At 44.9% G+C, this 24066-nt stretch overlaps 1 protein-coding gene across 4 annotated transcripts; it reads left to right on the forward strand.

The window, feature by feature from the left end:
- The first annotated feature begins 254 nt into the window (after positions 1-254).
- Positions 255-22398, forward strand: lg18h5orf22 (linkage group 18 C5orf22 homolog). Of its 4 annotated transcripts, XM_063461592.1 has the most exons (11): positions 1877-1941; positions 2170-2315; positions 2632-2742; positions 5370-5519; positions 5604-5737; positions 6298-6611; positions 12547-12609; positions 18184-18305; positions 21546-21612; positions 21769-21908; positions 21996-22398. In XM_063461592.1, exons 4-11 carry the CDS (start codon positions 5395-5397, stop codon positions 22150-22152), a joined length of 1122 nt encoding a protein of 373 aa, XP_063317662.1. In that variant the 5' UTR covers positions 1877-1941; positions 2170-2315; positions 2632-2742; positions 5370-5394; the 3' UTR covers positions 22153-22398. The 4 variants fall into 4 exon arrangements, with proteins under 4 accessions (XP_063317659.1, XP_063317661.1, XP_063317660.1 ...); XM_063461589.1 differs by lacking the exons at positions 1877-1941; positions 2632-2742 and adding an exon at positions 255-494; XM_063461590.1 differs by lacking the exon at positions 2632-2742 and having other exon boundaries at positions 1875-1941.
- The last annotated feature ends 1668 nt before the right edge of the window (positions 22399-24066 follow it).

The following is a 24066-nucleotide window of genomic DNA, read 5'->3' on the forward strand; positions in this document are numbered from 1 at the left end:
GTACAACATTCAATAACGTGGATGATATGTTCAGTAAACTGTAAGGCAGGCATTTTGTGAACTGATGTGAAACGATGACGTGTGAAAGCTGAAAATCTGAGATTTTGGTTTACTGATCCTCTTGCGTTTGTGTTTCTAGGAGTTCCTTTTCAATAAAACCAAACTTTAAATGTTTTCTCCTCCGTTCGTCGCTGAATTTTTATATGCCGACTGGAATCGTTGCTCTATTGACTTGTTTCTACACGGACATATAAACAGTGCTGGTATGAGTTCCGCTGGTTCTGAGTCGTAACTTGTTACTTGGTGGGAATTTCATACATTTCAAACCAACGTTTTCAGACTATGTGCTGGAAACTAACGCAGTGCTAGCGACCTCCAATGAACTGACACCCCGAGGGTTCAGACGTTAGCTCCCCGCGGTCAGAATGAGCTCTGTGCCGCTGAAGAGGACCTACAAGCAGCTGCCTGTTTGTGTTGTGGAGGACCACCACGACGTAAGCCTTCTCTGTGTGAACACAGCAGCGAAATACAACCGCATAGTTCTGCTAAAGCTAACGAACGAGACGTTAGCGTTAGCCGGCGTCTCGTTCTTATAACAACAGTGAACCTCCGTTTGTATGTGAACGAGATAACTCCTCCCATTGTTCAGAAACAGAACTAATATTGGCACATATTACAAAGCAGACAAATGGTGACCTGATAAACTCAGTGATAGATTTGTGTTTCTTACCAGACTTTTAGTCACTGTCAAGTCCGTCCACGTGACACTCATGACGTCAACAGTTGTTATAGAGAATTTTTATTAATGTTACAGATGCATTATTGTGTATTTTATAACTTTACACAAGTTTATTTAGTTTACTTTATCTTAATTGCTAAAACACTAAATACCATTCTATGAACGAAATAGTGATTTGTCCATTTATTGAGCTGGTTACTCCTTTGGCAAAACCTTAAATATATTTTTTGGAGTTGAGCACAGTCTCTTCTGCTCTTGTAGCAAACGTCCGAGCTCTCTCACTCAGATTCCGGGTGAAGCACTTTGTTATCTGCAGGAAATAGGATTGTTCAACATAACAGGTTACTGCAAACCCATCACACCATCCGCATCTGCAGACGCAGGTTTCTCACTGAAGCTCGATCAGGAGTCGTAACAGCATGTCTCCACATTACACCCCCACTGACTTACATTTGGGCTTTGCTTTTCATCACTTCTAGTATGAAGGAATCCACTCAGTGACATAATGTGAGAGATGAATGTCTAAACCAAAACAAAGAAATAAGGACTGTTTTTTGTAGTTGTTGGTTGTTTGTTGTGTTCTGGTCCTTCACACACACACAGTCTGTTTTTTACGCTGGGTTCTCCTCTCCTTAACAGACTAATGGTGAACATGGATGGTTTTTAACATAGCCATAGCAACAACAGCTTGACACCTCCTCCTCACACTGTTCAGCCAGTGTGGTTTAAATCTATATTTTGTACTCCTTGTTGAAAAAAACACACAAGATTTGGAAACTGTAACATATAGCTGAGTGAGCCGGACACTTTTTGGATGTTTCTTCACTGATCTCACACTAGAATGTTTTTACAGTTAGTATATTGGAGTTATCATCATTGACAACAACAATCTCGTGACTGCTTCTAGACAAAGCTAAGCAGAGTGCGTATGGGGATTTCTTGTATATTCAGTCAGCTTTGAAATGATCACAGTGGTTCTGACTGACTCACACTGCGCCAAGAATGTGAAGCAGTCGTGTAGTGAGTCAGGTTTCTCCATTGGCTGGCATCAGTCAGCGAGGGCTAGAACAGAAAAGGAAACATCCTGTAATCCAGCCCAGGCTCATTATATGAACCTCTGCAATAATCCTACGTTACTTATTTGGCTACATTTTCATCTCATTGTGCTTGAAGCAGGATAAGTACAGCAGGACTGACCCGAGGTACATCATTTTGAGGGGTTGTAAAGTTAAACTTGTAAATAATTCCATGCTTTTCTAATGTTTCTCATGTCCAGCAGTGTAATCTGATCCTGGTAACGTAGAAATGTTCATGAATGATGTCATTCATGTTGAAATCCTTTCCAAAGAAGATTTTGTGCTTTTAATGATAATCTTAAAATTATCGTTCACATTAGCTTCACATTGCTAATCTTACTGTTTGTCAACCAGGTGGTGTGTCACATCTACCGAGCCATAGCTTCGAGGCATCTCCCAATGAAGAACATAAAAATGATTCATTTGGACTCCCACCCTGACCTCCTCATCCCCGTCAACATGTCTGCTGACACAGTGTTTGACAAGGAGAAGCTGTTTGGGTACGTTATGGGTCAAACTGTGGCTTGTGTTGGTCAAAGCTCCTCGTAGGTGAGAGCTGGAAGAAAGAATGAGACGTAAACATTAACTCAGTAAAACGTGTTTATAGTAACACACACTGTTACGATGGCACTTCAACACCATCACTGGTCAACAAAATAAGACGTGCTTCAGGTGATGAAGTGATATTAGTCTCTGCACATGTTTACAACAAGATGTGAAGGAAGGCGACTTCTGAAAGAGGCACAGTCTCGTTCTCAGCACTTGACTAATGTTGGCTGTGAGTGTGACTAAGTGACAGCTACGATCTACCTACAGTTTCCTCCCACAAGGAGTCCAAAGTCCCTCAGATGGGGACTGAAAATGCTCCAAACATGGAAACAAACCAACCCGACCACAGAAGACGCGACAATCTGCTCGTTCTTTCAGGTCAGCATTGTGAAAGTGTTCAGGGTGAGGGTCCGGGATTAGACTGATGCAGATATATAAATACATGCAGCCTTTCAGTAGGAAGTACATCTGTGTGAGTTGGGCCATGTTTACATGTATAAAGCACAAAGTCTTGGTTAATATTGTAGCAGTTTGATCCATATGCTGAGCTCTAACAGCCAATGAAAGGTCCCTGTTAGTTGGTGTGGAGGAGTGTTTGCCTCCTTCTCATCTCCTCTGCTGGTGCCTCATGACAATAGTCACACTTAGCATTGTGAGGTATGTCATTACTGCCAACAGCTCCTGGAAAAGGATGGAAAATACCAATAAATGCCTGCACATGTAAGTGTGACTGTGGGTATATGTGCAGGCATGTGGGGTTAAATTCAGATGTTTGAACAGAAAACAAGACGCTTCCTCTGGTCACCAGTCTGTCATAGGGACAACCACCAGTCACCAGTGACCTTAGTCTTTGACTGTGGGACAGAACCACCACAGCACGAGTCAAAGCCAGGACCTTGTTGCAGTGAGGCAGTAGTGCGAACCACTGCACCGCTTGTTCTCTGTGTTTTTGCAGTAGGAGTGTTGGTGGGAGCTAGAGCTGGGCGATATATCGAGTTTTTAAAAAAAAATATCGATATATTTTTATACGAGATATAAGATGTGACAATATCCTTTATATCGATATAGTCTATGTTAGGTTAGAATTATAGTTGTGGAGCCGCAAGTTTGCCTCTCTTTCGTCCACTTTTGTCTTTACGCAACGTTACTCGACCTCACCTCTCCTTCACTGAACACAACTCCCCCTCCTCCCCCATCGCTTCACCTGCAGGCAGCGACAACATGGACACGGCAAATCTCCGTTAACGAGTTACTGCGCATCGCCCCGTGCGTGGGGCTGGACGGCGTCAACGTGTTAACGAGCTAACCACGCTAACGCCTAACTGCACGGCCTGAAATCCTTTCATTGTCTCAAAAGTTGACTGCGCGCCTTATGTATGAATTCTGGTTGTGCTTGATGACCGCGAACCGATTTTATGTGGTACACGGCGCTCAGCAATCTGTCAAAACATGTTTTAGTTCGACTTTGGTAAGCTACGGAGCTGCACCGCTTGATGGATTGTGGGAGCATTACGGCTACCGAGGAGCCTCGCGGAGTGATACGTACTGTGCTTCAACGTAACATTACCGTATTGTGTGTGTATAAGGACCATAAATGGCACCTGTTCAGAGACATGGTTACGAAGAGGATTTTAAACTCCAGGCTGTCAGTCACGCAGTAGAAGTTGGGAACAGAGCAGCTGTGACATCTGTCTGTTATTATGCTCAGCGTCTGTTAGTTTACATTTTGACTGCACAATTGTGAGCTCTTTGTTATGCACAAAACAACATAGTTTTCTTTTATTTATAGAGCATCATTATTTAATAAATGCTCATAATTTATTTTTGAGTAGTTTTTTTCATGTACATCTACGCTGTATGTTAATAAAAGTGCCTGTGTGACATCTGGGACACAGCTTTGACTAAGAACTCTCTTTTTGTTCTTACTTTATGGCTTTAAAAAAATATCGAGATATATATCTTATATCGCCATCCAGCTAAAAAATATCGAGATATGAATTTTGGGTCATATCGCCCAGCTCTAGTGGGAGCTCTTCAAACAACACGTCACAGCTAAAAATGGGTGTGAGATACCATCTCTAACAGTGTCTTGGTGAATGAATGAGCCTGATATGCATGTAAAATAATTTAATTAATAAATTAGTCATTTGTAATGAATAATCTTATTTATTGTTCTGTTAAAACAAAATGAAATAGACTTTTTGCCTGGATATAAACTTGTAAGACTCGCTTACACAGACAGTTTTGTAGTGAAAAGTTCAGCTTACAAATGCTCACATTACAAATGTGTTGCTCAAATTCATTGTTAGGAAATAGAAGCTACAGACGGATGATGAGCCATAGCTGAGACATGGGAAAGGTGTTTGGAAGCCAGGCTAGGAATAGGAGAGACGATCAGTCTGCAGCAGTATGGAGCGCAGACCTGATGAAGTATAGAGAAGGTCTTCTTTGGATAAACAGTAAACGTATCATATGGTGCCAAGAGAGGAGCCGTTGTACTGTATGAGGTAGTCAGGAGTGAGGGTGGTGTGGGACGTGTATGAGGACAGCCTCCGTGGAGCTGCTGCGAGGTGTCAAGGATGATCTGTGACAGGAGGGTAGCAACTAGAGTGACAGGGAAGCTTCACAACACGCTATGCTGTTACACGTGACAGGAGGCCATGTTGGAGGTGACAGCTGAAGATTTTTCGTTAGGAGACGCCAGAGGGACAAGACATGAGAAGGACAGCTTAGGCTGAGTGGTTTGGAGAGTGGATATACTGGGCAGGGTGGAGGTGCCAGGGAGGAGGGACAGGGGGAGACCACAGAGGAGGTTCACTCATGTACCAAAGGAGGGTTGGCGTGATGGAGGAGGACGTTGGGTATAGAGTATGAGCTACAGCGACACCTGCAGGGAGCAGCTGAGAGACGTGAGCTTCAGCCCACTGCAGCCGTGGACTGTGTGGGTAGATGTGGGTGAACTGATATTTATGTCACCCCAATCTTGCATATTTTCCTTTTTTCAGTGAACTGAGTATAGAAAACTGGATAATGCCGATGGTGTACGCCGGGCATGTATCCTCTGTGGTGTGGTTGCATCCATACTGGGCCCAGCAGATTAGAGAGGGAGAACACAGCATGACTGTGGGCAGAGACTCATCCACCACCACCATCAGGTAGGACAGGAAGGAGAACGGTACAGCACGAGACATCTCTGTCCCTCGTTGACCTCCTGTCTTTGTCCTCTCCTGTCTCTGCAGAGTGACCAGTACAGACAACTACTTCCTCAGTGATGGTCTTTATGTGTGCGAGGAGCAGCTGGAGAACCCAAAGCATTTCAGCCTGAGCGTGATCCGAGTCGATCCTGTCAGACCAGGTCACGGCTCACTGACAGGTACCGAGTGTGATGGCAGCAACACATCTCAAAAAAGTTGCAACAGAGGCAGCAAAAGGCTGGAAAATGAAGTAGTACTAAAACGATGCAGCTGGGGGTGCTGGGTGACGTGACTGGGGAGGGCAGAGGTTCACCAGTCTGGGAGAAACTGTTTGGAATAATGTTCGTCTACGTAAAATTGCAAAGACTGTCTTATAATGCTGTCGAAAGACTGTGAGAATCTGCAGAAGTGGCTGTGATCTTTGGGCCTTCAGGCACCTCTGCATTAAACCAGGCCTGATTCAGAAATGTCTCCTCTGGGCCGCCGCTCGTTTATAATGGGTTGAGGTAAAGTGGAAAACTGATCTGTGATCAGACAAATCAAACTTTGTCATTCTGACTGGAAAATATGGACCCTACATTCCTTAAACTAAAGATTAAAGAGACCATCTGAGCTCATGTTTGGATATGTTTACCTTGCTCTTTATGAGATTTGGAGTTTGCATGTTTTAACACCAGAGGGCGCTGCTATTGTCCATTTGAACCTTTCTTCTACTTTTTGATCTGACATTTAATTTCAGAGCAGAGAACAGAAAAGGACACAGAGGAATGTTCAGTCAAAAGAGCGAGAGCAGAGCGGAGGAAGTCTGGAGAATCCAGCAGCTCACAGCCTCCATCAGCAAACACTGACTCACTGCAACCAGCAGAGGGCAGCAAAGCTGAGGACGGACCTGACAGCGATGGCACAGGAGGAGACGGTGTTGACGATGAAGGATCAACCAGCTACATCGTGAAGAGAATATCTTCATTTGTAAGTGAGTCAGAGCCGTACATTCTGGACGTCGATCTGGATTTCTTCTCCTGTAAGAACCCCTTCAAAGAACTGTACACACAGGTACGTTTCCACTCTGCTGCTTCCTCAGTGATGTCTGACTGAATGAGACGCTGTTACAATTTCAGCTTCTGTTCATAAGCTCGTTTTACTTTGAAACATTGTTATTAGTCTGTTGAATTAAATTAGTCTCTTAAACAACAACATCTGTTTAAACAATAGCAAATATGAAACCAGGTCATGGGTTAAGATTGTAAACAACAACAACAATAATGATAATAAAAGATTATATAGGGGGAAAAGGTATGTTCTGGCCTCCAGTTTGGATACCAGTAAGATTAGACTATGTGACCAATGTTCCCTCTAAGCTGCGCACGTGCGCAATTGCGCACTGTTGGCACAGTCTCTGCGCACAGAAAATCTGCTTTGCGCACAAACAAAATCTAACCTGAATTGAAATTAAAATGAATACTTTAACAATTCTGTTTTGCAGTGTGAGTCAGTAAGTGACTGGCTGCTCCCGTATGGGATTAGAACGATGCCACCTTATCCCATAGTCCAGCCAATGATGCGATTCACCTTCGTATATACGCAGCCAATCAACGTGGTTGACAGGCTATGACAGCGTCCTTATGTGCCGACACCGGTGTTTTAGCTAGCAAAGCGGCGTGGCTGATGTGGAGTGAAGCCACGTTAATGACAACGTGTACAACCATTGGAGATGTGAGCAGGACAGACGGAACAACTGACGGAAAAGTGTGGACTTTATACCAGTTTTTAAATTGTGTTGATAGGCCACGTAAAACCAGAGTTATGATAAAAATATCTGCAATGTTTGGTTTTCTTCTTGAATATTATCGTTGTTCATATTTACTGCGGGAAGAAACGGTAAAAACGGCGTTTTATAAGGAAAACGCTCGAAAGCGCTCTCCGCCTGTGAGCAAAGACAACACCAAACCACCACCCTTTCCTATTGGTGGAAAAATGTACCATGTCGACCAATCACAAAATGATATGGCAACATGGCATTTAGTTGTTTAGGAAGGGGGAAGTTTTAGGAGTGAGGGCGTGTTTTGAGATGTGAGAGATTTGCGACGTTTAGCGCAAATCTTGTGTAGTTAGTGAGCAATGTTCCCTCTAATTTTTCATGTGTCTGAGCGAACACACAAACTCCCTGAGCGGACACTTGGACCACTGTGAGCAACAGCAGACGTGTGCACTGTGGTCACACCAGCATCCAATCCATCCAAGTTAGATGGTTTATTAAAATAATCAAATTACAGCATTTACATTTGATGCCACACAAATTATTTGTGCCACTCCAAAAATAATTTGTGTCCACTATGAGATAAAGGAGAACAACAGCCTGATACCTGCAGGCCTGACAACAGGAGATGTATCACTCCTGTAACACCTGTAACATTCAGCAGTCGCCTCATTGTTCTGACACACACAACAAAACTATTGACTACACTACACACAAATAATTTGTGTGGACCGCTCAGGGAGTTTGTGTCTTCGCTCAGACACATGAAACATTAGAGGGAACATTGTATGTGAGACAGATGAGAGTCTGCAGGGCGTCTATGAAGCATGTTTGTATCCGAGTGGATTAAACTATTAGACGTTTGTCCGGCTTTAGACTCACTGTCATTACTGTCAAGAGCAGGGGAAGCGTTTCCTTCACTGTACATGTGAAAAAAGAGCGATTGATAATTTTCTGTTGATAAATGTTTTATAATGTTCGAGTGGTCGGCCGCCTAGCCCAGGCACTTTCTCCCAGACTATTCAAAGTAAGAGTTTCTATTAGCTTTCCTGGAGAAGTTTGCTATTTGCTCTGAAGTGTTCTCTCAGATTGTGTTTCTGTGTCATCGTCATATTAGCTGCCTGCACTTTGTTATATTTAGCTCTGCTTGGTTTGGTCGTTGTTTTCATTAAACTCAAGCTCCAAGAATTGAATTTGTTTTTCTAAAGTGATCGCTTCGTTTCTTTGTCTTTAACTTTGGAGCTTGGATAACATTTGTGCACTAGTTTGGCAGTGGACGTATACTTGCTTTTAAATCAGTGTCCTGCGACTAGAGCTGGGCAATATAAGATTTTTTCATATCACGATATGCTTTTTTCATTTCAGGCGATAACGATATATATCACGATATAAGCCAAATAACTATATTTGTAAGATTGAAATGTGCCGTTGCTCATAAGTAAAATGTGAAATAATCAGCAGCTTGTTTTGATTTAAATATTTATTTCCCATAATAAGTTCAACAGGGTAGATGTACTTAAGGAACATGAGACTTCAGTTTCAGATAAATAAAGGCAAATATTGCAAACTACACAAAAGGCAGCTGCTAAAGCGTTTAAGTTTCAAAATAGAACAAACAAAACAGACTAAATTGTCAATTCCACTTAGAAACAAAATATTAATTCTAAAAATAAATCTTAGTTTGTTTTACAGAAGAACAAAATTGACTAACTTTTGTCAATATCAAATAAACTGAGAACTAAAAGGAAATTCTCAATCTCTCCTTGTTGTATAGCTTAGCTTTTCAAACAGTTTTAACAGTGACTTTAGTCTGACAAAAGCCGAATGACGAATTAGTGCTTTCAGTCAGAGACTGAGCATGCACCGGTTTATTGTACTTCCAGACTTGCTTTCGGCACAATTTACAGTGCGCGCTACTCTGTTTTTTGTCAGACTTGAAATAGCTGAAATACCTTCACACTATGGAACTTCTATGACCCTTCCGTTCGACAGTCTCTCCGGCATTGGAACCATCATCGGTTTTTTCTTCGGTAACCTTCGCTCACGCTCTCGGTTGATTTTTCTCGAGTCGGCAAACTCATTTCCTTCATTATCTGGGCAGCCCGGCTGCAAAAACAAATACACATGTGCGCCTTGGCACTTGTGCTGTACGTAACAAGTCACGTGACGTGACGCTGCGGCTGTGATTGGTTCGGCTCTGCGCTACTTAATTTGGATTGGCTGTTCTTTTTTTTCTTTTTTTTAAGAGGACAAGAGAGATGAGGCCTATCGCAATAGTTAAATTTTTCTATCGAGAAAAAGTTATTTCGCAATACATATCGTTATCGTTTTATCGCCTAGCTCTACCTGCGACCATCATGTGTGAAATGACCATTTTGGTGTGTTACGTATGGCTTCATCTATATAAATGCTAACAGAAATGGAGCAGAATCACTTATAACTATACTGGCCTACCAGAGGTTTTGTGATAACAAAGAAAGCCGTCTATGCTGTAGTGAGACTTACATGTGTTGGAATTAAAGGAATATTCTAGTTTTCTGGCTTCCTGTTTGTGCCACAGCTCGACCACCTTTATGTTCACAATTACAGTTTAAAATAAGGGGAACCTGTCCCAGCTACCATATGGCAAGAGGCAGCGTACACTCCAGACAGATCACCATTTACACTCATATTCTCAATTAGAATCACCCATAACCTAACCCCACTAACTGCAAGTCTTTGGACTGAGGGAGGAACCCGGAGAGAACCCACACATGCAAACTCCACACAGAGGCCCTGACCAGACGGTGGAGTCGAACTCAGGACCTTCTGTTCTGTAGCAGTTTAATATCTGCCGCCGTCAGATGTGTTTACAAGTTGTCTGGTTAGTTAATTGTTTCGTATATTGTTTCTAATAACGTGGTATTGTCTCGGCCTAGAAACCTTCAGTAAAGACGAGCCTGTTCCCTTCAAATGTGATCTTTCCCCATTCAGTCGTGTAGAAAATAACATCTTGAAATTTTATAAAAGCTCTGTTGTGATTGGGTTTTGTTGGGCCACGGGTTCAGTCAACTCACTCTAAGGCAGGGGTGTCCAACTCCAGGCCTGGGGGGCCAGTGTCCTGCAGGTTTTAGATCTCACCCTGGGTCAACACGTCTGAATCACATGATTAGTTCATTCCCAGGCCTCTGGAGAATTTCAAGACATGTTGAGGTCATTTATCCATTTGAATCAGCTGTGATGGATCAAGGACACATCTAAACCCTGCAGGACACCGGCCCTCGAGGCCTGGAGTTGGACACCCCTGCTCTAAGATGTAGGATGTGTCTGTGCGTCTCTTTTGCATGAATGCCAGTAGTGACAGTTGAAAATGATTTATTACACTTCTTAATTCTTCAGTTTTGGACTCCAGGTTAGCACGCCTTCTGCTTGATCGCTGTCAGTCTGTTTTCCAGAGCACAGACAGAGTTAGCCTCTTTACCCCGGCAGTCGTCAACGCTGTCGAGCTTTGGCCCAAACTCTGAGCACTACTTTCAGGTCCATGTTGTTAGTAGCTTCCTCATCTTGTTCCTCTGAAGAAGTGCTCTTTTTGTTTCTTTGTGTAAATCTTTAAGACATGATAAATGTACGGTATTTATCCCTAAAGCTGGAAAACATAGTGTCACACGACTACGGTAACAAACATAACTCAGCCTGAGTAAAGCAGAATCAATAAAATAAATACAACCTGAAAAAGTTCAGTGAGATAAAGCTGAGGCAGAATCAGGAGTACAGTTAAATAAAATAATAAAATTGTTAATAGTTAATAGAATAAAGAGTTTTAAATGCAGGTATTCTGATTTTCTGTGTCTTTGTGTCAGTGGAGGTGAAACATGTTTTAGAGAGAGTTGAGCTGTATGTAAGCGGTGCAGACGGAGGTCCACAGTCGGAGCAATGTATCCATCCATGTGATTGGTGTTGCTAACACCACCCTCTGTAACTTCACTCAGCATCTCACTAAGCAGTATGCTGTGATTGTCCTGACTGCCCTCTGAGCGAGGGTTCAGTGCAACTTGAACCCTGTTGTTCATAGTAGTGCAAAGTACTCCCACAGTATTTTAATTGGTTTAATATCAATTATGAATGTCCCGATATCAGCATACAGAATATCACAGTACTGTCCTGACTTTGTTTCCCAGCCCTGCTGCCTCAGGGTTTCATGGAGCAGCTGATCTAGGGGGCGCTGTGTTCCTGACGCTCCATGTTTCGTCCTGGATCCTCACCCTCGTTCTTTCTGTGGCTCGTACAGCTTCAGGCTGCTGGGCGTCAGGTGGACATCCGTCCATCTCCTCTTGTGGTCAGCTATGGAGGCTGTAGTTTTAAACCCCAGCCCACAGCAGACCAAGTCCAATAGTAGCAACAATCCCACTGCCGATTCATTTTTGGAATGATCTCTCTTCTAGCTGAGCAGCTACTCGTAGTAGGAGAAAGCTTTGTGAATACAGGCCAGACTTTAGTACTAAACTAATACTGAAAGAAGCTGTTTTAGTTGGAGACGTCCTCATCTTGTGTCTGTTGGTGAAAAAAGCAAATGGTCCTGATGTTGATTCTGGGCAGGATGAGGCAGGAGTGTCTTATTTTTATTTTCTTGTTTTTATTTGTGTGGTTGGTGGTTCGCACTGCTGCCCCAGAGCAAGAAGGTCCTGAGGTTCTCCTGTTGTCCGCGTGTTTGTGTGGGTTCTCTCCGGCTTCCTCCCACAGTGCAGAGACATGCAGTTAGTGGGGCTAGGTTAACTGGTGATTCTAGATGGCTCATAGGTGTGAATGGTCGTCTGTCCCTGTGTGTTAGCCCTGTGACAGACTGGCAGCCTGTCCAGGCTGTACTCCGCCTCTCGCCCTGAGAGAAGTTCCAGTTTTATCGTTTATGCTCCATCCAAGTTAAGACTTCTTCATAGGGCTGCATGAAAACCATTTCTAATTATATGGATTTAATGAATGCAACCTGGACCCAGAAGAAGCAGCAGAAAAGAGTTCATTAATTAACCAATAAAAATGAACGTGTGGTACAAACCCTGTTAAGGAGTTAAGCAGCCTCCTGCAGCACATCTCTCCGATGCATCCATCGGAGTGTGAATGTGTCAGAAAGTGCTTGTGCGAATGGGTGTGATTGGGTTAATGTGGCTATATAAGAATCAGTCCATTTACCATATCTGTTCATCTTCATTAGAACTGGAGAACACAGTCACCTCAGCTACATGCTGTCTCTTTGTCCAGGAGGAGTACTCCATCCTGCAGGAGCTCTACAGCTTCAGAGGGCCCCGCCTGGATGCTGATCAGGTGAAAAATCCTTTGAGTCACAACATTTCTCCACCAAGCATCCGTACAGTCCATAAATATTTGTGAATGACACATTTGTGAAACACAGACTTTAAACTTTAATTTAAGGGAATTAATAATAGTGTTAAAGAGGAATGAAAATTAGTACAGGCAAAGCAGAATACACGTGTGAATGAGGAAGACACCAGAGCTGATTCCAAAAGTGTATTTGTTAGCTGTTTACTGTGTTTACTGTGGAGGAGTGGAGTGTACTGTGATGCTCCACACATGTAGAAATACACTTAACATGGCCGCCTCATCAACGACAGCACCACGATGAATCCTGACCCACTGCAGCTGATGCATGGCCGTAATAATGTCCCCCACCTGTGACATGGACGTTGCAACCATGAGTAAAAACGTCCCTAAGAGACTCTTAGGAGAAGCAGTAGCAATATCTGGTGTATCCAGCAGGGGGAGCAGTGTGGTGGTGCATTCATTTGCAGGCTTGCTACATTGTATATTTATAACGTTTAACTTTGTTCAGGGATTCTGTAATTATGACAGAGTCATAAGTGAGCCTTTGAATAAAATATTGGTGTAGATATGTTTGCAGCAAATAAAACACACAGCGTGCACCGAACACGCCGACAGAAAGTGATGCTTATGTTCTCTGATTATTGCTGACTCGTGTTTCTGAGCATGCAAACATAAAAAGATTCAGCTGCAACTGTCGTCACTTCCTAATGATCGAAGAGTCTCTTACAGACAAGCATGAACCCCCATCTCTGCCTGTGTGGAACACTTCCTCAGTCACTGGTGTGTTTTACCCTTTAATAAAATGAATCACAAAAGATTTTTAGATTTTTGCGTTACTGTTAAAATCCCATTTTTAAAAGTATGCAGTCCAGAGTGTGCAGTACAAATACTGGTTATCACAAAGTTTGCTGCTTCAGTGCAAACAGTCAGTATTTGCAGTGTTGGCCCCACCTCTGCAATTCGCCCTGTCGATCAGCTTCTGGGCCAAATCCTGACTGAGGTGATCCATTCTTTCATAATCAAGGCTTGGAGTTTGTCACAGTTAGTGGGTCTTTGTTTGTCTACCTGCCTCTTGAGGACTGACCACAAGTTTTCAGTTGGATTAAGGTCTGGGGAGTTTCCTGGGCCTGGACCAAACATTCAGTGTTTTATTCCCCGAGCCACTTGGTTATCACGTTGGCCTCATGGCACCGTCCTGTTTAAACAGGCTGCGTGTTCTTCAGCAGACTGTTCTTGGACGGTTGGAAGAAGTTGCTGTGGGAGGATGTTTTGGTCCCATTCTTTATTCATGGCTGTTTTTTGGCAAAATTGTGAGTGAGCCCACTCCCTTGGATGAGAAGCAGCCCCACACATGAATGGTCTCAGGATGCTTTACTGTTGAGACAGGACTGATGGTAGCGCTCACCTTTTCTTCTCCAGACAATCCTTTTTCCAGCTGCCCCAAACGATCAGAAAGGTGCGTCATCCGAGAAAAGGACTTTAGCCCAGTCCTCAGCAGCCCACTCGCTGGGCCTTTTGCAGACTATCAGTCTGTCCCTGATGGGCTTTTGGAGAAAAGTGGCTTCTTTGCTGCCCTTCTTGACACCAGGCCATCCTCCAAAAGTCTTGGCCTCATTGTGCATGCAGATGCACTCACACCTGCCTGCTGCCATTCCTGAGCAAGCTCTGCACTGGTGGCACTCTCATCCCATCTTTAGGAGACGGTCCTGGTGCTTGCTGGACTTTCTTGGGCTCTTTTTATGCAACACAGTGATGGCTGCACGTGTTTATTTGCAGGTAACCATGGTTAACAGGAAGAACCATGATTTTGAGCATCACCCTCATGGGTCGCTGAAGACTTTTGCACAGTATGCACAATAAAATCTAAAGAATAAATCAAAATATGAAGTTTCAACATAAAACATGAAGGACATGCTCATAATTCAAACAGAGGCCTGAAGAAGTAACGACCCAGCAAACATCTAAACATGAAAATTAAATTCTACCAATCTCAGAAATAACTTCCACATCTGGTTTGGGATCTACGAGGAATATTATTTTTATGTATTTGATTTTCTTTTAAACTGTTTCCTGTAAATAGTTTTGGTGATTTGAGGTGTAAATGTCTGAAAGGTCAAACTGACTGTAAAGTTTGATCCATTTATTTCACATTTTCAAAACTTAACTTTTGATGGGTGACGAGGTTTACAACGAACGCTATCAAAATTCAATGCAGTTTTGTTTATATAGCACCAAATCACAGCAGTGGCCTCAATGCACTATATATTACAAGACAGATCGTACAGTTATACTGAGAAAATCATCTATAGCTGACTCTTGGTGACACTCTGCAAAGCAGATATCAGGCCCTTGTAGAGCAAAATTGAGTATTTTGGTCTATCCATCCATCCATCCATCCATCCATCTTCTTCCACTTTACCCGGGGCCGGGTCGCGGGGGCAGCAGCCTAAGCAGAGAAGCCCAGACCTCCCTCTCCCCAGCCACCTCCTCCAACTTATCCGGGGGCACACCAAGGCGTTCCCAGGCCAGCCGAGAGATATAATCTCTCCAGCGTGTCCTGGGTCTGCCCCGGGGCCTCCTCCCGGTGGGACATGCCTGGAACACCTCACCCAGGAGGCGCCCAGGGGGCATCCTAGTCAGATGCCCGCACCACCTCAACTGGCTCCTTTCGATGTGGAGGATCAGCAGCTCTACTCTGAGCCCCTCCCGGATGGCCGAACTTCTCACCCTATCTCTAAGGGAGAGGCCAGCCACCCTTCGGAGGAAGCTCATTTCTGCCGCTTGTATCCGCGATCTCGTTCTTTCGGTCACTACCCACAGCTCGTGGCCATAGGTGAGGGTAGGGACATAGATTGACCGGTAAATTGAGAGCTTCACTTTTACACTCAGCTCCCTCTTCACCACGACGGACCGGTGCAGCGTCCGCATCACTGCAGCCGCAGCACCAATCCGTCTGTCAATCTCCGGCTCCCTTCTCCCATCACTCGCGAACAAGACCCCGAGATACTTGAACTCCTCCACTTGGGGCAGGAACTCATCCCCGACCCGGAGTGGGCACTCCACCCTTTTCCGGCTGAGAACCATGGCCTCAGATTTGGAGGTGCTGATCCTCATTCCCTCATTCACACTCGGCTGCGAACAGTTCCAGTGCGAGCTGGAGGCCTTCACCCGATGAAGCCAACAGAACCACATCATCCGCAAAAAGCAGAGATGAGATTCTGAGACCACTGAAGTGAAAGCCCTCCGCCACTTGGCTGCACCTAGAAATCCTGTCCATAAAAATTATGAACAGAACCGGTGACAAAGGGCAGCCCTGGCGGAGCCCATCACCCACCGGGAACGAGTCCGACTTATTGCCGGCAATGCGAACCAAGCTCTTGCGGTTGTATAGGGATCGAATGGCCCGTAACAATGGGCCAGACACCCCATACTCCCGCAACACCTCCCACAGGACACCCCGAGGGACACGGTCGAATGATTTCTCCAAGTCCACAAAACACATGTAGACTGGTTGGGCAAACTCCCATGCACCCTCAAGTATCCTTGAGAGGCTAAAGAGCTGGTCCAGTGTTCCGCGACCAGGACGAAAACCGCATTGTTCCTCCTGTATCTGAGGTTCGACTAGGGGACGAAGTCTCCTTTCCAGCACCCTGGCATAGACTTTCCCAGGGAGGCTGAGGAGTGTGATCCCCCTGTAGTTGGAACACACCCTCCGGTCCCCCTTCTTAAAGATGGGGACCACCACCCCGGTCTGCCAGTCCAGGGGTATTGCCCCTGATCTCCACGCAACATTGTAGAGGCGTGTCAACCAGGACAGCCCTACAACGTCCAGAGCCTTCAGGAACTCGGGGCCGACCTCATCCACACCAGGGGCTCTGCCACCAGGGAGTTGTTTAACTGCCTCAGTGACCTCGCCCCCGGAAATTGGCGGGTCATTACCCTCATCCCCAGACTCTGCTTCCTCCTCGGAAGACGTGTCAGTGGGATTAAGGAGGTCCTCGAAGTATTCCTTCCACCGCCCGACAATTTTCTCAGTCGACGTCAGCAGCGCTCTGCCAGCACTATACACAGTGCAGGTAGAGCACCGCTTTCCCCTCCTGAGACGCCTGACGGTTTGCCAGAATCTCTTCGAGGCAGTCCGAAAGTCTTTTTCCATGGCCTCTCCGAACTCCTCCCACACCCGAGTTTTTGCTTCAGCCACTGCCCGAGCTGCATTCCACTTGGCATGTCGGTACCTGTCGGCTGCCTCCGGAGTCCCACAGGCTAACCAAGCCCGATAGGACTCCTTCTTCAGCCTGGTGGCTCCCTTCACCTCTGGTGTCCACCATTTGGTCCGGGGATTACCACCACGGCAGGCACCAACCACCTTGCGGCCGCAGCTCAATGCAGCAGCTTCGGCAATGGAGACGCTGAACATGGTCCATTCAGACTCAATGTCCCCAGTCTCCCTCGGAATGCTGTTGAAGCTCTGCCGGAGGTGTGCGTTGAAGATCTCGCGGACTGGGGCCTCTGCTAGGCGTTCCCAGCACACCCTCACTACGCGTTTAGCTGCACCGGGTCTGTCCAGCGTCCTCCCCCCCCCCCCCCCCCCCCCAGGGACTCTAAGAAGGCTGGGTACTCTGAACTGCCACTCAGATGACTGTCAGGACCCGTTCTCCGACCCTGAGGCGCAGGGAACAAACCCTCTCATCCACCGGGAAAAACCCCAACGTACCGGCAGCAAGCCGAGGGGATATTAGAATACCCACCCCAGCCCACCGCCTCTCACCAGGGGCAACTCCAGACTGAGACAGAGTCAAGCCCCTCAGGAGACTGGTTCCAGAGCCCAAGCCATGCGTAGAGGTGAGCCCGACTATATCTAGCCGGTACCTCTCAACCTCACGCACTAACTCAGGCTCCTTCCCCACCAGAGAGGTGACATTCCATGTCCCAATTGCCAGTCTTGGCAGCCGGGGATCAGTCCGCCAGGGCTGGCCGCCGCCCAGCACACAATGCACCCGACCCCTATGGCGCCTCCTGCGGGTGGTGGGCCCTGCGGGAGGATGGGCCCATGTCTCCTCTTCGGGCTGTGCCCGGCCGGGCCCCATGGACTAAGGCCCGGCCACCAGACGCTCGCCCTCGGGCACCCTCCCCGGGCCTGGCTCCAAGGCGGGGCCCCGGTAACCCTATCCCGGGCAGGGTAAACTGTTCCCTCGATGTTCTCTTCATAAGGGTCTTCTGAATCGCTCTTTGTCTGGTCCCTCACCCAGGACCAATTTGCCATGGGAGACCCTACCAAGGGGCAAAGGCCCCCAGACAACATAGCCCCTGGGATCCCTGGGACACACAAACCCCTCCACCACGATAAGGTAGCAATTCACGGAGAGGGTCTATTTTGGTCTAAATAACCCAAAATGTGATGTCCACATATGTGGACGCCAGGTCCTAGGAGGTTAAAGATGTTGTGCTTTTAGTAAAGTCTCTTGTGTTGTGGTTATTTAACAGAAATCTTAAAGCTGTGCTTTCATAAAAGGCAAAACAAATAAACACTGAATGTGTGTTTGTGTGCTTGTTAAGGAGGAGCTCGGTGAGTGTGTAGATCATCGTATACGCCAGTTAGAAGACCTGGAAGCAGCATTTGCTGATCTACTGGATGATGATGGAGAAGAGACGGTTACACGCTGGGCCACAAACCCTGGGTAAAGTTCTCCTGCTCTGACTTCATACAGCTTTTACTGTTTCTCCATGAAATGAATCTTTGGTAACAGAGACTTGAAAGTTAGAGGCGTAACAAAGGAGGAATGAAAGTTGGGAAACTTTGTGCGTTGGTCAAACACTGCTGCTGTTTGAAGGTAAAGCTGAAAAGTTGTGAATGTGTTTTTTATGTCTCCGTGCCAGCTGACTGTCCCTGTGCTTTATACTCATGAGAATAAGAAGTACTTTCTTTATCCCTAATGATTTTGTTATAGCAGGTGAAATGTTCATAAAATACTAATCTTATAATCTGACCGACGTCTCTGTGCCAGCAGAGGGTGATAGAGAGTCGTGTCAAAGGTTTTCTCTGTGAGACAGGACGACTGAAACAGTCCGTTAGAGAAGCTGCTGGGGTCGTGTCCATGGTGGAAGCAGAATCTAGAGGAACATAAGTGTCCTCATAACCACAGATCAGCCTTATCGCTTATTTAATCTGTTGGTCTCATGAGTTTCATGGCTGCTCCCCACAAGGCCACACTTACCTCTGCTGATGGGACGTCTCCATGATTCTGCTGCAGACACTGAAGGACCTCACGTTCCCTCATAAGCAGAGCCTTTTTTACTTCAGCCTGTTGTTGAGGAACATGTTCATCCATGTTCTCCAAAAACAGTTTCAAATTTATATTAATGTGACCATAGAGCAGTTTTCTAGTTTGCTTCAGACCATCTTATATAAGCTTCTTTCCACATATGATGGCATTTGTGGTTCACACGTGGCCTTTTCTTTGCATGATAACCTGTATTTGTATATGACACAGTGAACTCAGGCACTAAGTATTACTGTGAGCACGCAGTGATTTCCATAATAGAATCATACCTGTGTTAGTTTAGGGTTTTTGCCACTTTGGAGAGTAGAAAAGCACCATGAAACAGAATCAGTCCATTTCCCATTAAATACCATCATTGTTACTGTCTACACAGATGAAATCAGCCACAATAATTATTGTATTTAAGCTGAACACTGAGTCAGATACAAAGTCTGAGAAATTAGTTAGAAACTCTGAGTGAGGATTAAAGAGCTTCAGAGTTTGATCTTCTTATGGCCTCTGACAGTGGACTCATCTCTGTGCTTGTCCTGCTAGACCTTAGTGCAGCGTTTGATACTGTTGATCATAATATCCTATTAGAGCGATTAGAACATGCTGTAGGTATTACAGGTACTGTGCTGCAGTGGTTTGTATCATATCTATCTAATAGACTCCAATTTGTTCAAGTAAATGGAGAGTCCTCTTCACACACTAAGGTCTATTATGGAGTTCCACAGGGTTCAGTGCTAGGACCAATTCTATTTACATTATACATGCTTCCCTTAGGCAGCATCATTAGAAGACATAGCATACATTTACACTGCTATGCAGATGATACGCAGCTCTATCTATCCATGAAGCCAGGTAACACACACCAATTAGTTAAACTGCAGGAATGTCTTAAAGACATAAAGACCTGGATGGCCGCTAACTTTCTGCTTCTTAATTCAGATAAAACTGAGGTTATTGTACTCGGCCCTGAAAATCTTAGAAATATGGTATCTAAGCAGATCCTTACTCTGGATGGCATTACCTTGGCCTCCAGTAATGCTGTGAGGAACCTTGGAGTCATTTTTGACCAGGACATGTCCTTCAAGGCACATATTAAACAAATATGTAAGACTGCTTTCTTCCATTTGCGCAACATCTCTAAAATTAGAAATATCCTGTCTCAGAGTGATGCTGAAAAACTAGTTCATGCATTTATTACTTCCAGGCTGGACTACTGTAATTCACTATTATCAGGATGTCCTAAAAACTCACTGAAAAGTCTTCAGCTAATCCAAAATGCTGCAGCAAGAGTACTGACAGGGACTAGAAAGAGAGAGCATATTTCTCCTGTATTGGCTTCCCTTCATTGGCTTCCTGTTAAATCCAGAATTGAATTCAAAATCCTGCTCCTCACATACAAGGTCTTAAATAATCAGGCCCCATCTTATCTTAATGACCTTGTAGTGCCATATCACCCTATTAGAGCACTTCGCTCTTGCTCTGCAGGCCTACTTGCTGTTCCTAGAGTATTTAAAAGTAGAATGGGAGGGAGAGCCTTCAGTTTTCAGGCCCCTCTTCTGTGGAACCAGCTTCCAGTTTGGATTCGGGAGACAGACACTATCTCTACTTTCAAGATTAGGCTTAAAACTTTCCTTTTTGCTAAAGCATATAGTTAGGGCTGGACCAGGTGACCCTGAATCCTCCCTTAGTTATGCTGCAATAGACGTAGGCTGCTGGGGGATTCCCATGATGCATTGAGTTTTTCCTTTCCAGTCACCTTTCTCACTCACTATGTGTTAATAGACCTCTCTGCATCAAATCATATCTGTTATTAATCTCTGTCTCTCTTCCACAGCATGTCTTTATCCTGTTTTCCTTCTCTCACCCCAACCGGTCGCAGCAGATGGCCCCGCCCCTCCCTGAGCCTGGTTCTGCCGGAGGTTTCTTCCTGTTAAAAGGGAGTTTTTCCTTCCCACTGTCGCCAAAGTGCTTGCTCATAGGGGGTCATATGATTGTTGGGTTTTTCTCTGTATTTATTATTGTGCAATCTACTGTACAATATAAAGCGCCTTGAGGCGACTTTTGTTGTGATTTGGCGCTATATAAATAAAATTGAATTGAATTGAATTGAAAGAGAAAAAGTGAAGTTTTGCAGCTGTGATGGACGCGGCCTCTGAGGGGACGGAGTATGGGGGTGCAGAGAGGCGTGGAAATGATTGCATCCCTATCCCGAACAGATCTGGTGTGTTTGCAAACTGTAGATCTGTGTTTTTTCTACAGCTGTGCCAAAATCTCCACACGCTGTGTATCGACATTCGCTCTGAAGCTCGTCCTCTCCACAAATTCAGAACGAACCTTCAGAGGAGCGCGGCTCTGTCCTGATTATTGTCGGCACGAGCTTCGATCATCACAGCCTCACCAAACACCTGCGTCACCCATTCGAATGTAGACCAGCCTTTTGAAACCTTTTGAGCCAGCTCCACCTTAAATTTCTTTGAAGCAACAAATTAAGATAGCTGGCCTACATGATCAGAGTTATTTGTCTTTATTTAACCAGTGAGTGAAAGAATCTGTTTGCCTGGGATGAACTAGTGTGCCTCTATGAGCACGCTGTTTAAAAATGGGAGATCGGCCCTCACATCGTCTTACTGTTTCTGTGTTTTTCAGCATGGATTCACTACCTCAACTGGTTTCCAGTCTAAAGGCAAGAAATCCATGCCCTGACTATGAAATGGTAATAATAATGTTATATAATTATCATAAATAATAGCAATAAAGTTATATTTAGTGAATGGGAACATATAAGAGTAACATAAACCAAAAGTATCTAATATTAAACAGAGATGGACTTTCAGCAGGACAAACACAAAGATCATTACTCCTCCCTCAGGTTCACCAGGCAGGGTTAACCTGCGACACAGTTGAGCTTCCTCACCACATCAGCTCTGATGAAGAGATTGACAGACTTATCTCAGCTGTGCAGCTCTTCCTGAAGGTCCTTCCCAAACCCACACTGGTGACATTGTCCAGGTAAATCAGCTCCACAGATGGTTAAATGTCCTTTAACAGTGTAGTGATACAGAAAGAGGGTCTAACTATCTTAATGTGTGTTTTCAGGTCCAGTTTGGATGAATACTGCCCAGTGGAGCAGGTGGATTCAATCCAGAGGAGAGTACTGGTTATGCTGGAGGGCCTGTATGGAGCACTGGACGTACACAAGGACTATGACAACAGCAGCACAGAGACTGAGGAGCAGTTGCCACAAGGATCCTAACAGATACACAAAACCACATCTCTTATTGGGATGATTTTATCAAGATAAACACAGCAGATAAAAACTAACACATCAGCATGTTAGTGTTAGAGTTTCACTGGGAAACAGGACAAATAGTTTGGAGATTTCCTCCCACATAGTGTATAAGTAGGGTCTGGATCCTTTGTTTGGGAATTCCCCAGGACAGTGCAGGAGAGCCTTGTTGTGACTGAATTCCTTCTTGCAAGAATAAACTCTCAAATATAACTCTAACAGCGTGACTTCTTTTATTTAATGCACTGAATTTCCACAACAGTTTGGTGCCAGGAAGTAAGAGTGATCAGCAGATCACACAGGACTGTGGATGGGTGATCGTTACAGAAGCTGATTCTGGCCTCCAGCCTCGATTAAAGCTTTGGAGAGAAACGGCGATCGACCGCGCTGTCCTGAGCCGTCGCTGTGTGACTGTTGCTTATCTTCGGCATCACTTGTCTGAAGACTGATACAGCATATCATGACCGTCCAACTTTGCTGAATACAAGTGATTCTTATACCCAGATTTTGTGTGCATGGATGTGACTCATTTTCGATCTTGGCATATTAGTGAAAGATGAGAAATGTGTCACCAACTCAACATTATACATGATTCTGAATAAGAGAAATGTTACTAAACGCTCAGAAAGAAAAAGGTTTTCTTTGTACTTGAAGTAATAAGGGATTACCAGCATGTTACAATGAAACACACTGGTATGTTACAGTGAAACACGCTGGTATGTTACAGTGAAACACGCTGGTATGTTACAGTGAAACACGCTGGTATGTTACAGTGATTTTAAAGTTTCAACTTTGTGTCATGTAAGTCAGATGGAGAGATGGAGATGGATAAGGTGAGGGTGGACCGTGGACGATAAGACAACTTGTGCAGACAGGACGTCCAGTGAAAGAAGCGCTGAGCAGGCACAAAGCGAGGTGAAGAAGAGACACGGGGTTCTTCCCTTTTGTCTTCTTCGAGATGAGCAGTCCAGAAGATTTGATCCAAGACGTTCACAGTTAAAAACTGCAGCCCAATCTGTGACTGTGCAAACTGGTTTGGTAATTTTGGGCTTTTCATCTGCTCATGTTAGATGCTTCATTCAGAATGATTTCCATCATACTTCCACTGAATGCGGCGCAGAGATAAGTGCATCTTCATATTTGGTCGTGCCCGTCCTTTCTCCAACCTCACCAAAGATGGAAACAAAGTCAGCATCAGGTCAGAGGGATTTAAGTAATGTTTTCAGATTATTATTTGATTTGCTCTTTGGACCTGCTAAAATGTTTTAAGAAAATTTCCTGAAATGAAAGTCTAAATTATGGACGTTCACTTTTCAAACAGTATCAGTAAAAGTCTGAGTATTATTCTTTATTAGTGCAAATAACTCTTACAGGTCACTCTAGCCTTTTAAAGTAACAGTCCCTAAAACTATCCCAGATTAACAAACGCCCCGATCGAGCTGGGATAACAGGTGTGACCTGCAAGGCTGCTCATGTTTATTCGTATCAGGGCGAGCAGGGAAGGCACCTAACGAGTCCCCTCATTCGTTCCAGCTGACCTCTGCCTACTTTCTGGGTGAGACTGTAGGATCAGGGGTTAGGACTGTTTTTTGTTTTATAAATCGGAGAGCTGAAAATGATTTCCTGTATAGAGGTTGTGGGCTCTGCAGATCAACAAGGACTTGTTGATGGACACTTGGGTGAAGAGGAGCGTTTGGATTGGCAAACCAGGGTCATGGTTCCCCTCTTCAAGAATGGGAGCTAGAGGGTTTGCTCCAACTATACAGGGATCACACTCCTCAGCCTCCCCGGGAAAGTCTATGCCAGGATGCTGGAAAGGAGAGTCCATCCATTAGTCAAACCTCGGATTCAGGAGGAACAATGTGGTTTTTGTCCTGGTCC

The sequence above is a fragment of the Pelmatolapia mariae genome, linkage group LG18 (genome assembly GCF_036321145.2).
Source record: "Pelmatolapia mariae isolate MD_Pm_ZW linkage group LG18, Pm_UMD_F_2, whole genome shotgun sequence".
Lineage (NCBI taxonomy): Eukaryota > Metazoa > Chordata > Actinopteri > Cichliformes > Cichlidae > Pelmatolapia > Pelmatolapia mariae.